The sequence below is a fragment of the Mugil cephalus genome, chromosome 11, assembly GCF_022458985.1.
Source record: "Mugil cephalus isolate CIBA_MC_2020 chromosome 11, CIBA_Mcephalus_1.1, whole genome shotgun sequence".
Classification (NCBI taxonomy): domain Eukaryota; kingdom Metazoa; phylum Chordata; class Actinopteri; order Mugiliformes; family Mugilidae; genus Mugil; species Mugil cephalus.
Genome location: NC_061780.1, coordinates 11,002,358 through 11,016,884, shown reverse-complemented (window position 1 = coordinate 11,016,884; position 14,527 = coordinate 11,002,358). Strand labels below are relative to the sequence as shown.

Genomic DNA, 14,527 nt, shown 5'->3' with positions numbered 1-14,527 from the left:
TGTCTTTGCAGATTATTTATATGGCTCTGATATCAGGTCAGTGCGCCGACGGTGATTTACTTCACTAGTTAGTGAGGTGAGTAATGACCCTGGATGGTTTGGGAGGATAGTTTGTAGTAGTCATGCTGTAACTGTAATTACATGCCTCTTTACCTTACACCCACCTACGCCACCTACGCTGTAGCTGACAAGCCTGTGCAAACTGATTGCTCCCTCTTTCACCGTCCACTGTTAGATGCCCCCGGTTTTAGTGACCCCGCGTTTAGGTTGAGGTCCCGTCTCAGTGTCAGGTCTTTAAATAGCAGGCCCTTGTAACGTGGGAAGTAAAGGTATGAGTGTTGAGTTACAAGAGGTTGGTGAGCTAACTGAGACCCTGGATAGCAAATTGTTGCCATCACTCCCGTTTAGTATCGGCTTCGGTATGCGTCCAAGCAAAGGTCCTGCCAAGCAAACCTGAGCTAATTTAGTGCCTGAAGCACGAATGGAGCGGCTCATCAGTACAGTGACATGACCACGCCATCTGGTCAGCAGTTACCACCGAGGGCGCTTAGGAAAACTGACTCAAATTGATTGAATTGTGTGAATTTGTTGAATCTTTACGTTTTCCTTATAGTGTGGATAAAGCATTTAGATGAATGTGTAATGACATAAAACATGAAGAATACATCTGAATAATAGTACTATGCCTGGTCCAAAGATTCATCACCTGGATTTAACTAAGCAAATAGGTAGTAGCCTCCTACTGGATAATTGCTGCATGGGTGATTATCTTCCAGTTGGCAACAAGTTATTTAACCCCAACTGGTGCAACGAGGCGTGCATGCAGAAACTTCTAAAACTGGGTTAAGAACTGTCCAGGGCATTATTAAAAACTGGAAGAACAGTGGGGAACCCATCGTCTGAAATTAAATCGAAGACAAACAACAGTAGAACTTAGTTTAATAGTGAAAGTAAGAGCATTTCCACATGTACAATGTGAAGGAAGCTCAAGGGATTGGGACCGAACAGTTGTGTAGCCTTAAGAACACCACTGATCAGTGAGGCTAACTGGAAAAAAGGCTCCAGTTTGCTAGGGAGCATAAATATTGGACTCTGGAGCACTAGAAGAAGATCATGTCATCTGACCCCGTTCCAGGACTTCAGGGTAAGAAGAGGGGCAGATGTAGTGATGCACCCATCAGTCTAACTGGAGGAATGTAATCAAAGCCAAACACAACAAAATATTAGAGTGTGTGTCCTTATTTTTGGCCACGCAGTGTATCTTTGCCGTACAAAATGTGTTAAGATTCTAAGGAAAATTAATTTTCGGTTATGACCGATTTCACTGTGTGTGAAACTTTTACACTCAGCATCATCTGAAAGAGGCAGAAATTCCTCTGTCTGGTGATTTATACAGTGTAACTCACTTTGACTGAGCCTCCATCTGTTGTGTGCTGTTCAGAGTTGCTCAGAGTGTGTATGGCTCATATTTGTGTTGTAGTCAATTCAATATACACAAATGAACATATTAAAATGAATTATTTTACTTCTGAAAAGCAGATTCTGGGTTTTAAGGGGGGGGGGGTTAAGTACATCGTGCCTTTTACTTTTTCCCTCAGCATCAGAAATCACAATGACCTTATGTGATTTCAGTGTTGCATAACAAAAAAATTTGAATAACAAAATAAATACAGTGATTAACAGCATAACCAAAAGTAGTTCAAATATCTACTTACTGTCTGTGATTTCTTAAGGAGAACTTCCACATTGTGTCATGCGATTGAACCATATTCCCTGGTCCTATTTGATTTTATATGTATATTAATTAATCTAACGTCAGTGTATCAATGTACCATGAATAATAATCATGCAAATTTTGGGACACTCATTACATATGTATTACATGAGTAGCAGGTGGGGTAATTTGAGTAATTTGTGGCTATATGCAGACATTGGGGTGATGGACGGTGTCTGGAGAAGACAAGCTGAGGCGGTCAGTGGATCTACTGCAGAGTAAGGAGAATTTAGGCTCATCATAAAAGATTTCTCCTCGCGTCTTATTTCACTCGGACATTTTTATGTTTTTTTTATTTTCTACCTCATTGCAGCCGTGAGCTGCCTGCTGATTTACACGCACTGGCAGTGAGGCTCAGAGGCCCCCGAGAGATGATGCCCTCTACCCCTTCATTTTTCCCTCTGCCTTGTTTCTCCGCCATCGGCCGCCTTCTCTCTGCCACCGCTGACCATCTCTCCGCGAACTGAGCCGGGTACGACAAAACAGCTCCCCCTGTACTCGTTCCTCATCCCTAACAAGACATTAGTCTGGAGTGGTTGTTATTTACACGTGATCTTGTGGCACGCGGGGGATGTTTTCAAGCAAATGTGCTCTCTCTATCTCTATCATTCCTCTCATTTCTTCGTTGAATTCTAACACGTTCGCCTTTGCTTGTTCCAGCCATTACGACTTTGACATTGTAAATTATTTTGGCCTGTATTTCTTGCTACACAGAAATGTATTTTATATGCACGAGTAACACAGACATGTTCTCTAACACCAGACCCTTCCTTCTCATCCATCTGTTCTCAGCTACACGCACCAAAGGAAACATATCTGATTTTGCACACCGTGTTATTTCAGGAAATTATCAAGCAATGATCTCAACTTCCTTTCCCCCCCCTCAGGCCTATGTATATGTTCGAGGCAGAGCAGCTAGTTTCACGCTGATCAGCCCTGATTCCAGGAGATGGGAAGCTGTTGCTTGCCTTGGTACACTGATCCCAGTAATTGCTACATCCACACACCGAAAGAGACAGCGCGCGGAGGGGGAAAGAGCAGGCACAAACGTGTGCGGTTGGAGGAAAGGTAAGGCCGGGCTGGGTTTGATGAATGATGGATAGCTCTTATATGTCAGCTCATTTCCATCTGTGACGTTTGAGTGGCAGAGAAAAATGTTTCAGCCTTGAGGAAAAGAATACTTGTACAAGATTGAGGCAGGTATTAGGAGAGGACACGCACGCACGCGCACGCGCAACCACACAACGAGACGGAGGCACACAGCTGCATTGACAGATGTTACATCTGAAAATCCTGTTTTGCCTGTCAGCTTGTGGAATTTTTGTGGCCCTCAGTAAATCAGCGCTCAGCACAGGCATGAAATGTGGGAGACCTTGAAAAATGTTCAGAGTCAATGGGTTTGTTATTAACACTTCAGTTAATCCCAGGTTATTTACCTTGCGCCTTCATCTGCCTTTAGTAAATGTGGGTTTCTTGCTGTACAACACGCCGCACATCACTATAAGCAGCTTGTGGCGTTATCATATCACTGTTGGTTTATAATTGTGGCATAATTCCTTTCGGGCCTCACCCCCTTTCTATTGGCAGCGTAGGTTCCTCTGATATCGACTCATCATGGTTCCAGAGAGTTGCAGTCACAGAGATTTAATATCTCAAATGGTGCTGAGCTCCTATTGCTACTAATGGATTCTGTATAATGTGGCACTTAAAATGCATGAGCAGCCTCTGATTTATCTGTAATTTGCCTCCACTGGAGCATATCTCCCTCAGTGCTTCCATTTGTTTTTAGCTCAGTAGAGGAACCCTGATTGGGATTTCATAATGTTACACGTCTGACAGTGTTCCAACATGTAAAATGTATTTTTTTTTATTTTTATTTTTTGTGATTCTGCTTTGATTAAACAACAGAGAGAATAATAAGTTAGGCGTGAGGTGGGGTTTATTTGAGCTGCCGTGGCAGAAATACATGCTGACTTGGTCTGAGGCAGATGGACGTTTCCCAGAGGAGCCATTTTCCTTTGTCTGATCTTCTACTGTTTTATGTGTCAAACAATAAGCATACTAATTAGATTAAACAGAAACATAATGAAACAAAATTTCATCTTGTAGGCCAACCTTTGTGGCTATGCACCTAAATCCAACCTTGGATTCGGAGTAATTTTACCTTTTGTTTTCCCGTCTGACCTCCTTGAGGGTCACACAGCATGGAGGAGGGAGCTGTTAGCAATTGATCTGATGGGTTTAAATGTGTCAGCGTTGTCATGGCAGCAGAGCACACACTGACAGGCTATAGGCTACAGCGGCTCAAGGTTAACAGCCAGTGGACCAGAGTCACGGATCATTGAAAGACAAGTCAATACTCGTGGACTGGTAAGACCAGTCAGTCCACGCATCCGTCCATATCATGGAGACAGCTGCCTATTTAGTGTTTTGACATAAAATGACTGTAAAGTGAAATTATTATTCAGTGAGATTAGTAAAAAAAAAAAAATATATTAATGAAAACGCATCGGTGATAGAGGGCTTTTTTTTTTGGCTTTTTTTTTTAAACACTTCTTTAAGCTGCAAATGGATCCGTAAAATGCCCTTACTTGAAAATCCCACGTGTGTTTTCTAGCTGTGTGAAACCTCTCCAGAACATCCAGCTCAAACAAACATCTCCGGCACTGACAGGCTCAGTTCACGTGCTTGAAGCTGCAGAACAATGCTGCCCTGCACTTCAAGCACTGACAAAGGTGACACATGCGTATTCCGCATTAGCATATGCACATGAACACGTGTGGTCTACACCCACGCATCTCCGGGAAAGGCGCCCACCCCCCCTCCACTATGAGTTTGTGAGCTTTCTGTCGTCCAAACTGTCCTGCTGCTCATAGCGGAGCCGGTCTGAGGTGACCTCACCTTTCTGTTCTCCGTAAAACAAACCTATTGCCTGCTTCTATTCTGAGTTTATAATGAATCACACTGCTGCTACGGAGAGAAGCGGCTAATCTAATTAGCTCTGCAGACATGTCAGGTTGCCTTCACTCTGTTTAGTGGTCATTACCTCTGCATAAGCATTGTGGTGCTCGCTGTGGGAGCGCACATGTACGTATAGTGCGGACACACATGAGACACGTGGTTGTAGTGAATAAGCTCACACAAATATAAAGCAACGGGGACAGATAGAAAGGGTGGCTTGTCAGTGCACCTGGCATTTTGTTCTGCTGGGAGCAGCGTGGCCTGTCTCCCTGCTAGCCCTCTCAGACAGGAGCGAGTCCACTGGGATCTCACAGAACCTCCTACCAGCCACACACCTGACAGGGGGGCCGTCTGAAAACTCTGCAGAGACCCTATTATACATGTCATGCCGCTAAGCACTGCAGTGGCCACCAGATGACAAGCTTCCCAGATCACGCACTTTATTAGCAGCGGAAGCCACACAGAGAGACATTAGGCTGTCAGTGCTCGAGATATAACATTGTTATCTGCACGTATATGTCTAGTTTCACTGTAAAAACGACTTAAATGAATGATGCCTTGATGCGTTTGTTTATGCAGCAAATATAAATGTAACAACACTGCCATCTTCAGGCGAACTGCTGCTACAAGTCATGCAGCCAGGACACACTGACAACAGTACAAGAAGCACAAAATATACATTTTTATTTCTTACTATACATTGTTACTGAGGACATGATAACCTGTGACATTTAAAAGAAAAAAAAGCAAACATTTGAGGAGAAATAACTACATGCAGCCATGTAGAGTAACAGTTCGATCTTTAAAGGTCCAAACAAGCTGGCTCCAACGTTCACACCGTCATTACGACAGCAAGACGGTGATGTTCTCATATTGAAACGGGCGAGCAGCTCATCGTTTCTTCTTGGCTGGTTCCCAGTAAATCAAGTGAAGCTGTACTTTCTGCGTTGTTTACTCCCAAATCGTTAATCTTGCGCTCGGGATCTCTGCTCTCTGAGCTGGAACAACACAGACAAGAGCAAAAGATTTTTACTGACAGTAGGAAACACGTAGTAAAAAGTTTTTACTGGGATGAATCAAGTATAACACTACCGTACCTATCTGAGTCAAAGTCACAGAACACGTCCGTCTGCAGGTCCTCCAGGTCCGTCTCTGAGTGGAACCTCCTCAGGCCGCAGTTTTGGACAGCCTGAGCCACGGTGTAATGCGTCCTCCCAGCAGCACAGGCCTCCATCTTCGATATGTTGAGTTCTGACTGAAGGAAAAGGTGCAGGCAACTGTCTGACAGCAGCAGGGGACTCTGAAGTATTCTGAAAAAATAAATGCATATATAACACACCTTTTGCCACAGGACAGAAAACAGTACTGACCTGGTCAGGAAACTCCGCATACCAGTTTTGTTATGTTTGTGCTAAAGTATGTCAAAGTTCATAAATGTATTGATCTCTTGAAGTTTTTCTTACTGTTCCAGAAACTTTTGGAGCCCTTTCATTCTATCGGTGATCTGCTGGGCATTGTTCAGGCTGAAGAAGGGATTTTTGGGGGGCAGCTCTGGGAGCTGTATCCTGCACAAAAAAAATAATAACAAAATGAATAGTAATAAAGAAACAGGAATGACAGGAACCACTGAGCGGATTACTTGTCATATGAAAAGTGAAAGTAAGCCAGTTGTGTTTACAGTCATACACTAATTTGAAAGCCGGTGACTGTACTTACATTAGCAACGAATTTTCCTTTAGCTTCTGTCTGAGCCATACAAACTCACTGTATCGCCTTCTAACACGCGACAGCTTTTTGGTGAAGCATACGCTGCTGGTCTAAAACAGAACACAACAGTGTTACACACACACTAAGCTTCCATTGTTACCTGTAGAGATATAATATTTAAGTAAGTAAGCCTTGTTATCTTTTTACTTACATGTAAACAAATTTCATAGTCTATGTAGGCGTGCCAAAAGTCATTCTTTCGTATCCGCGGGTCTCTCACCCAAACACTGATGACCGGCTGCATGGAGAAGGAAGGAGAGGCACTGAAACACTGAACTGAATACACTGGGTTTTGTAAAAGGGGAAGGATTTTATTGGCAAATAGAGGAAGTTCAGTGACTAACGTAAAAAAAAAAAAAAAACTGGGATAGGAAAAACCCAGCAAGTATCCTTTATTACTCAGTGCAGTTTTATAATCACTGTTTCAATTTGAGTTTAACATGTGACTTTGTGAATTCAAGGTTCATTTTATGAAACTACCTCAGCATTAACGTCAGACCTACCTCGTTCAAAGTGCTGTCGCTTTCTTTTCTCATATTCCAGAGTATCTTCAAGTTTTAATCTCAGTAAAACCAGACTGGTAATGATATGTTTGGCATCGAGCTTCTGTCTTATATTTCCACTCTTAGGGACAAAGGTTTCAAAATAAAGTAAGATAAGCTCCTCCCCGTTGCTAACAAACTGTGTGTGCAGTTCCCTGGAAAAGGCCGGTTTGACAACATGTGCCAACTTGTCAACATCAGCACTTATTGTCCGTTGACCATATGTCATCAAATGATCATTTGCGAAGTGGTTTTTTGTTTATTCCTTTTCATTGTTTTGTTTTTAGTCCATTCTAGTTTTACTATGTCACCATAATGCTTTAGTTCATTTTCAGTTTAGATTTTAAAGTTTAAAATGTTTGGTTTCACCTCATCGCCTGTCACATGAAAAGCTCTGGTTAAAGTTCACAGAATTTATTACAACAAAAGCAAGATTTTGTGGAAGGTGCTGAGTCACTCTCATGTCGATTACCCTATTTCAATCAAAACCAGGTCACACTCTGTTTTATTAGTTTGACATAATAACTTTGATTCTTCGTTTCAGTCACGTTCCCACCTCGTTTAATGGCGTTTAATGAAATCAGTCAGGAGGAAGAGTTGTCACAAAAGGTTCGTTTTATTCACAGACTTCACAGATTCATGGTCAAAAGTTACAGTAGTTCAGTAGAAGGTGTGTTTTTTTTTTAAGTTTCAGCTGAGTGTCCCATAACAGTCATGGGAGATATGTCGAGTCAGAACAGTGCTGCCAGGATGCAGGTATCAAGTAAATGGACAGCCACAAATCTAAAGTGCTACATTTAACAATCGTCTCACCCGCTACAGGTGCACAACAGTTCATTTTCAACTATCTCAACAGTTTTACTCAAGAAATACGATGACCTATTGAATGATTCTACCAGGACTTCACTTTGAGAACCTAATAATTAAAAAGCTAAGTCATTAATTGAGTAAAAAGGGTTGAGAACGTCTGGAACACAGCAGTTGATTCAAAATATGGGAATTTTCAGTTTTTTTTTTTTTTTTTTTTTTTTTTTTCTTTCTTTTACAGCAACCTCGAGGGCCACACAGAGATACAGCAAACACAATAAAAGCCATGACTATAAACACCTTGCACACAGTACATGTTCAAAACAACAGGAGTTTAAAGAACAAGTCAACGTTGTTTAGCCCTAAATAAAAGCTACATGGCCGGAAGGTACAGACTTGACAGGAGTTACTCTCAATCTGCTAACACAGCGCTGCTTTAAAAGATTCAAAGCAGCGCGTGAAACTACTAAGGACCCTTCCCAGTGACAGACACTTGCAGTTTAACAGGACTATAAATACATTTTCTTTCAAAACAAAACACGTCCACAGTGATTGAGTCTGCTACATGACAAAAAAAAAAAAACAAAAGACGCTGCAACAGGTTAGTTTGACTTCACACAAAGCGTAGTTTCAGCCTCCACCTCCGTGTCCTTACTGAGCACCACGGGGCCGAGAGCACTTCAAATCCGCCCCCGCTGAGGATCTTGCACCTGTCAAGAGTCTGAAACTCTACCTGCGGCGGGATGTGAATTCACACTGTGCGCCTCTAATGTCAGCTGAAGGAGGACACTTGATGGAGGTTAAACTAAGCTTCAGGTGAGAGCGCAGCCGCGCGCCGGCTCTCCTCCCGCAGACGGACCCGCGCACGCCTCACTGCTCCTCGTCCCCGCAGTGCCAGGTCAGCTTCTTCTCGTAGAAGTCGATGACCACCTGAGGACATCTGGCGCTGGCTTCGCGGGCCGGCAGCAGGGCCACGTCATCAGAGTTCTTCCTGTGGAGAAGCACGCGAGAGGAGGAGGATGTTAAAACGGCTCCCGGCCGTCGCGACGCATGCAAAATGTTTCAACAGCAACGCGCATTTCAGCCAGTTTAGTATTTATGAGGGCTGAAAGGCCACTACAAAATATCCAATACATATTCTTATGAAATGTGTAACACAAATTGCGGTTCAGGTCAAGCTCCAAATTAATATACACTTCCGGCAATGTGACAAATTAAACTTTTTATTAGTGGGGGTTTAGCACTGAAGACATGAAGCAATGGGAATCTCACTGTAACAGATGCATGACTCAGAAGGCCTGTCACTACAGTTTTTTTTGGTGTTGTTTTTAATCTATGCGCTGCCGTCTGCTGTCTGACCACAGCCCTTAAGTGTCATCAACTGTACATTTCCTCTTTGCTTTGAATAGCAAGTCTTCCATCAAAACTTCTTAGTCACCTGATATTATTTTCAGAAACCGAACAAGTTTCCAAAGGTAGATGTTTCACCGGACAGAATTTTATTGTACAGGAGCACTGAGTGTAAAGCTTTATGGCTGACTTTAATGATAACCACTTGCTGTGGGTACAAGTTCACTCTTGAGTAATCTAATCTGAGGTGCCTGCTCTCTTCGCTGGGAACCGCGCGCACACGGCGCCAGTGACGCCACTTCGTGCGCAAACGCGTCGCTCGGAGTGTCTGACAAGGAAACAACTTTCCAGGAATGAGTTAAAGCTGAAGACGGCCGTTGATGCTCAGAGGAAGTGGCTGCCAAGGGGAGATGTCATGCCAGGAAAACCGCGAGGAGACAACGGGGATGCGTACGCCACCGACCAATCGAGCTGCTCCTGTTGTCTGTCCATGTTTTGAATTTCCACAATATTATTTTCAGAAACTGAACAAGTTTCAAAAGGTTCAAAACGTTCACTGGACAGAATTTTATTGAACAGGAGCAGTGAGTGTAAAGCTTTATGGCTGACTGTAATGATAACCATTTGCTGTGGGTACAAATTCACTCTGCAGTCTGTTACTAATCTGAGCTGTCAGGTGTTTGGTGTCATCCAGCTTTTTCTCCCTTATGAATGAAGCATTCACCTGACATGTTATGAATGTGGACTTTTTTCACAACATACCACCAGCAATAAAAGGTGGAAACACCCTCATAAACATGACATGTGGAAATACCTTGTTATCTTTGTTTTCGTTTAGTTTAGTTTGAACACTGCAGCTTTGTTATTTCCGCAAACATTCAGCCAAACGCAGGAATCTGTTCAAGGACGGAGTGAAGAAGAAGCAGCCAAGTTACCATTTGACGAGGAACATGAGCTCTCCCTTTCTGTCCGTGGAGCCGATGATGCATTCAGGCTCGAGGTAAGTGCTGAGGTCAGTGGGGGCGTCCAACTGCTCATCATCTGGCTGGAGGACGCTGCCGTCGTCCTGCACAGCGTGAGCCTGCACACAGGACTGCAACAAGCATAGCAAGCACAGAGATGGAGAAGTCAGTTTAAAAAAAGAAGAAAAAAAAACGATCTACAACAAGTGATGGTCTACAAGTACTGGTTTTTGTATGAAAGGGGAAATTACTCTGCTTTCACTTTCAGAGGCAGAGCATAACTAACCACCTTCACACACCATTAAGTTCCATATTCTGCCTTAAAACCGTCATGTATGTTTTCATCTTTATTCCAGAGAAGCTACTTCTGACAGACAAAGCTTCCTGAATTTTCTGAGTTTAGCTGGCAACCTAAAAAAGTCCAGTATGAAAAGGCACTCTAATAATAATACCCCCCACCTTCTGTAGACATTGCAGACATTCTGTAAATAACTTGGAAACAACAGACAGCACACCACAGCATTGTACACACACTCACAATTTCCGTCTCTTGCTCTGTCATTTCTTCTTTGGGAATTAACTCTTGCTCAGTCTGCTCTTCCACATTCTCCTCTGAGAGGTGTGCGTTTCTCAGGAACTCCTCAATGAGCTCCGGACAGTCCAGATTGTCCTCGGGCTCCCATGTATTTTCTGCACTGTGGTGATGAAAGGAGAAGTAAAACTGTCACGTTTCAACAAAATGTCACTGCGAACAAAATGACAGACTCTGTGGCATCTCACTCACTCTGTGAAGCCTTTCCACTTCAGGAAGTACTCCACCCTTCCATTAAAGATTCTGCGGCGGATTATTTTTTCAACCACAAACTCTTGGACAACTGTAGTCTCCTCAGTCTTCCTCTGTTTGGCAGTCTGCTTCTTTCTCATCCTGCCATGACAAAGAAGGAGCACGTGAATGAATGCCAGGGCAGTTACAGGAATGCGGAAGAACAGAAAGTGTCTGTCTGGGCAAAAACGCCACACTGAGGTCAGGGACAGGCACTTTAGTTGCATAAATATTTGCAGAACAACGTGATTGTGGTGAGAACTCTGCTGTGTCCGCCCGACTGAATAATCGGTGCACTTATTATTACAGCGCTCCACCTGCTGTTTCTTTCGGGATCATAACACACAGCCCCTTCAGTCCAAAACACAACATTTTAGTGAGAACACACGCGTAGCGCTCACTCCCACAGTTCAGCTACGAGCACACACCGAAACACACAGAAAACATGGATGGAAACGTGCCAGAACGATGCACAACACGCTGCACTGAACAATATGCACGTACGCTTTCGGTGTTTACTTGATCTCCGCGGACAGCTTGCTGCGGCGCTGCTCTGCTCTGCTCTGCTCTCTTCGCTGAGGAACCGCATGCACACGGCGCCGGTGACGCCGCTTTGTGCGCAAATGTGTCGCTCGGCGTGTTTGACAAGGAAACAACTTTTCATGAATGAGTTAAAATTAAAGATGGCCGTTGATGCTCGGAGGAAGTGGTTGCCAAGGGAAAAGGTCATGCCAGGAAAACCGGGAGGAGACGACGGGGACGAGTACGCCACCGACCAATCAGAGAGCAATCCGCTCCTATCGTCCATCCCAGCCCAGTGGTCCGGAGCTGCCCTGCCACCCATGGGCTTCAGATGGGAATGGCAGGGGACGGTCTGTATTTGGTGGGTCTCGCAGGGATTACGCACTGGCTCCTGGCGTTTGATATTTTTATCATTCTCCCTGGAAGCAAATTACACGGATATGTATTTTGTAATGCACGTATTCCCCGTTTACATATGTGAACACGAAGTGCGTCAAAAAACGAATAAAACAAAAGTTTTCTCATATTATATTATATTATATTATATTATATTATATTATATTATATTATATTATATTATATTATTATTATTATAAACGTACAGTATGGAGGTACATGTTTAAGTATCTCTATTTTGTGTACTGCTGTGTACTGCTGTTATTCGACAGGAATATGCCATGTTGCCCATAAAGTTGGAAGTTTATTTTCAGACAGATTCATGTACATCAATAATACGTTTTGGAAGAGACTGGTCTCAGTATCTCAGCAAATACATTTTAAAAATGTGCATATCATATGATGATAATAATATTATGAAAAAAAATCTTCTTAATATAACTAATAAAGTTTAATTTTATTTAATTCCAAATAGGTATTAATACAATTCTAAAATATTTGTACTTACAATGTAGTATTTTATTTTATATTTCTTTACTAGTTCTCAGTACTTCTGTGGACGCATATGAATCTTTGGAGGAGACCTTTTCTCCTCAAACTCTGGAACCACACTGTTGAAATCACAGGAAAAGCAGCCAGCAGAGATTTGACTGACAGCTCCCTATTAGCCAATGAGGTATCACACAGCTGCTGATTGGTCAAACAAGCACCACTTGGAGGCTCCTCCACTTGACCACGCTTACCCCTTTTTCCATCAGTTATTCCCCTCACTTTTGTAAAACACCACTGGGGGACGCTGTTTACCTTTACAGGACTACTACGGGATTAGGAGGGCCCTAAATGCCATTGCTCATGCACCTCGGTTACCTAATGCAAATGGATTTGTGCTGGTGGCAAAAAGCAGCAGAACAAGAGCTTTCACCAGGAGGTGAATTTATATTGGAACTGCCTCTGATACACTTCTGCTACTGATACTGTTTCATCTCCGAGGCAGGATTGTGTAACACTGGCTGCATTTGTTCATGAAATGTTACTTATGCAAGCAACACAACCACACTACAAGAATGTAAATGTACAAGGAGGCTATACTACAAATGAATGCCTCGGCTTCCTTCTCAGTAAGAAAGCTCTGGGCAGGCTCTTGGGATGTGATTAAAATGGTTTCAGGCTTTCACGTTTCAGTGAAACACTGGCAGATGCCTGCAGAAGATGAATGTGGTATATATTCTCTTCAGAATGAGACCTTATTGATTTAAGTCTCGGGAGGACAGGAAACAGGTCTTATGCAAGTTGCAAATCAATATTTGGTCATTTGGAACCTTCCAGCTATTTCCCTCCCATGTGCAGTGGAAACTTCATGTAGGTAAACTTTTGCATGATCCTTGGGAATTGCAGGCTCCGACTGAAAAAGCCAAGGTGGTAAGTTGCTGTTTTCTTCTGGTATTAATTATTAACACTGTGTTGAAGAAGCTTAACACTGCTTTATGTACTTTGCTTCCAGCCTCTGCATAACTGGACTTTCTACACAAGGTTATGAGTCAGAGAAACTTTCTCTTATTGACTCATTAAAAAAGATAAACTAATGATTTCGGTTATTAAGTCAGGGGAAAGCCTTTGGGTTGCTGAGCAGTAGTCGTGGCTTTTATAAACCACCTCATTTGGAGTTCGTATAATACATTACAACTTTACAGCCTTTTTCAGTGTTTGGCTTCTTAAAAAGTAATACCAAATTTCTTTTATATTTTCCTTCACAGAGTCTAGTCAACCGTATAATACGCCTCTGTACGGATTAGGGTATAAGTTGATCCAGAAACCAAGGCAAGACATGTGTTGGTTATCAGCCGTGTGACCTGCTGTTGCCCTCCGACCTCTTCCTGTCTGCTCTTTTGGGGTTTTGGTGCCAGTTGCCTCAGTAACCGAACAGCTAATAGGGTCGAGCTGTCGCTGCAGGCGCGGGAATGGCGGCAATGCATGCAGTGAGGTCCGGTCTTGGGTGTGCTGCTCGGCTACAGTTTGGATCATGTTCTGCTCTCTTTACAAAAAACACAGGAAAGTAGCTTATTTCATCTATGGGAAATATCAAAGATCAGATCATCTTGACACTATTCCTCTTTTTTTGTCTTTATTTGTTAAATTGAAAATGCAGGAGGTAAAAATGAAAGAGCGTGAGAAAGACAGGCAGCGAGACGGACTGACCGAAATTGAACCTGGGACATTACAGTTTTATGTTATGGGTTTGAGACCTTTGAGACATATTTCATTCCTTGCATGTGTTTGTGTCCTAAATAACTCAACAACAGGCAATAATTAAGTGATTTGAGGTTTCTTTTGCCTAAAACCAAACCGACTGAACCCAAGAGTGACCAGGGCACTAAAAATGAAATACAGATGTTGATGAGATGACATGCTCCAGTGTACAGGGTGAAAAGATATATCGCGTTATTCCGTCATCCCTTAAATCTACCGAGTTCCCTCCCAGACAAGCACATTCCTCGCACTCACAGTGAATGTACCCTTAATACAGATGGGCCTTGAGACCTACCCGGTCAGAGCAGAAATGAGTCCAGATGGCTGGATCCTGCTGTGAGCGGCTGTGGATGGAGTGACTAGTGGTCTATGTGGC

At 43.0% G+C, this 14,527-nt stretch overlaps 2 protein-coding genes across 4 annotated transcripts; both read right to left on the bottom strand.

The window, feature by feature from the left end:
• Nucleotides 1-5,402: 5,402 nt before the first annotated feature.
• Nucleotides 5,403-7,139, bottom strand: snx10b (sorting nexin 10b). Its single transcript, XM_047598980.1, has 6 exons — nucleotides 7,006-7,139; nucleotides 6,654-6,740; nucleotides 6,452-6,552; nucleotides 6,199-6,300; nucleotides 5,833-6,045; nucleotides 5,403-5,733 (listed from the first exon to the last, which is right to left on the bottom strand). Exons 1-6 carry the CDS (start codon nucleotides 7,036-7,038, stop codon nucleotides 5,604-5,606), a joined length of 666 nt encoding a protein of 221 aa, XP_047454936.1. The 5' UTR covers nucleotides 7,039-7,139; the 3' UTR covers nucleotides 5,403-5,603.
• Nucleotides 7,140-7,641: 502 nt separating this feature from the next.
• cbx3b (chromobox homolog 3b) lies at nucleotides 7,642-14,527 on the bottom strand. Of its 3 annotated transcripts, none has more exons than XM_047599718.1 (5): nucleotides 14,447-14,527; nucleotides 10,948-11,088; nucleotides 10,702-10,858; nucleotides 10,137-10,294; nucleotides 7,642-8,842 (listed from the first exon to the last, which is right to left on the bottom strand). In XM_047599718.1, the coding sequence occupies exons 2-5, from the start codon at nucleotides 11,085-11,087 to the stop codon at nucleotides 8,722-8,724; spliced, it is 576 nt and encodes a 191-aa protein (XP_047455674.1). In that variant the 5' UTR covers nucleotide 11,088; nucleotides 14,447-14,527; the 3' UTR covers nucleotides 7,642-8,721. The 3 variants fall into 3 exon arrangements, with proteins under 3 accessions (XP_047455674.1, XP_047455673.1, XP_047455672.1); XM_047599717.1 differs by lacking the exon at nucleotides 14,447-14,527 and adding an exon at nucleotides 11,506-11,724; XM_047599716.1 differs by lacking the exon at nucleotides 14,447-14,527 and adding an exon at nucleotides 11,491-11,717.

Bases quoted from the DNA above. Each gene is read 5' to 3' on its own strand.
- snx10b (XM_047598980.1), bottom strand. From the start codon at position 7,038: ATGAGAAAAGAAAGCGACAGCACTTTGAACGAG. The intron at 6,301-6,451 runs GTAAGTACAGTC...TTTTTTGTGCAG, and splicing joins AAGGAAAATTCGTTGCTAAT to GATACAGCTCCCAGAGCTGC. The intron at 6,046-6,198 runs GTAAGAAAAACT...TTATTTTTTCAG, and splicing joins CTCCAAAAGTTTCTGGAACA to AATACTTCAGAGTCCCCTGC.
- cbx3b (XM_047599718.1), bottom strand. From the start codon at position 11,087: ATGAGAAAGAAGCAGACTGCCAAACAGAGGAAGACTGAGGAGACTACA. The intron at 10,859-10,947 runs GTGAGTGAGATG...TCATCACCACAG, and splicing joins AAGTGGAAAGGCTTCACAGA to TGCAGAAAATACATGGGAGC. The intron at 10,295-10,701 runs GTGAGTGTGTGT...TGCTTGTTGCAG, and splicing joins CAGAGCAAGAGACGGAAATT to TCCTGTGTGCAGGCTCACGC.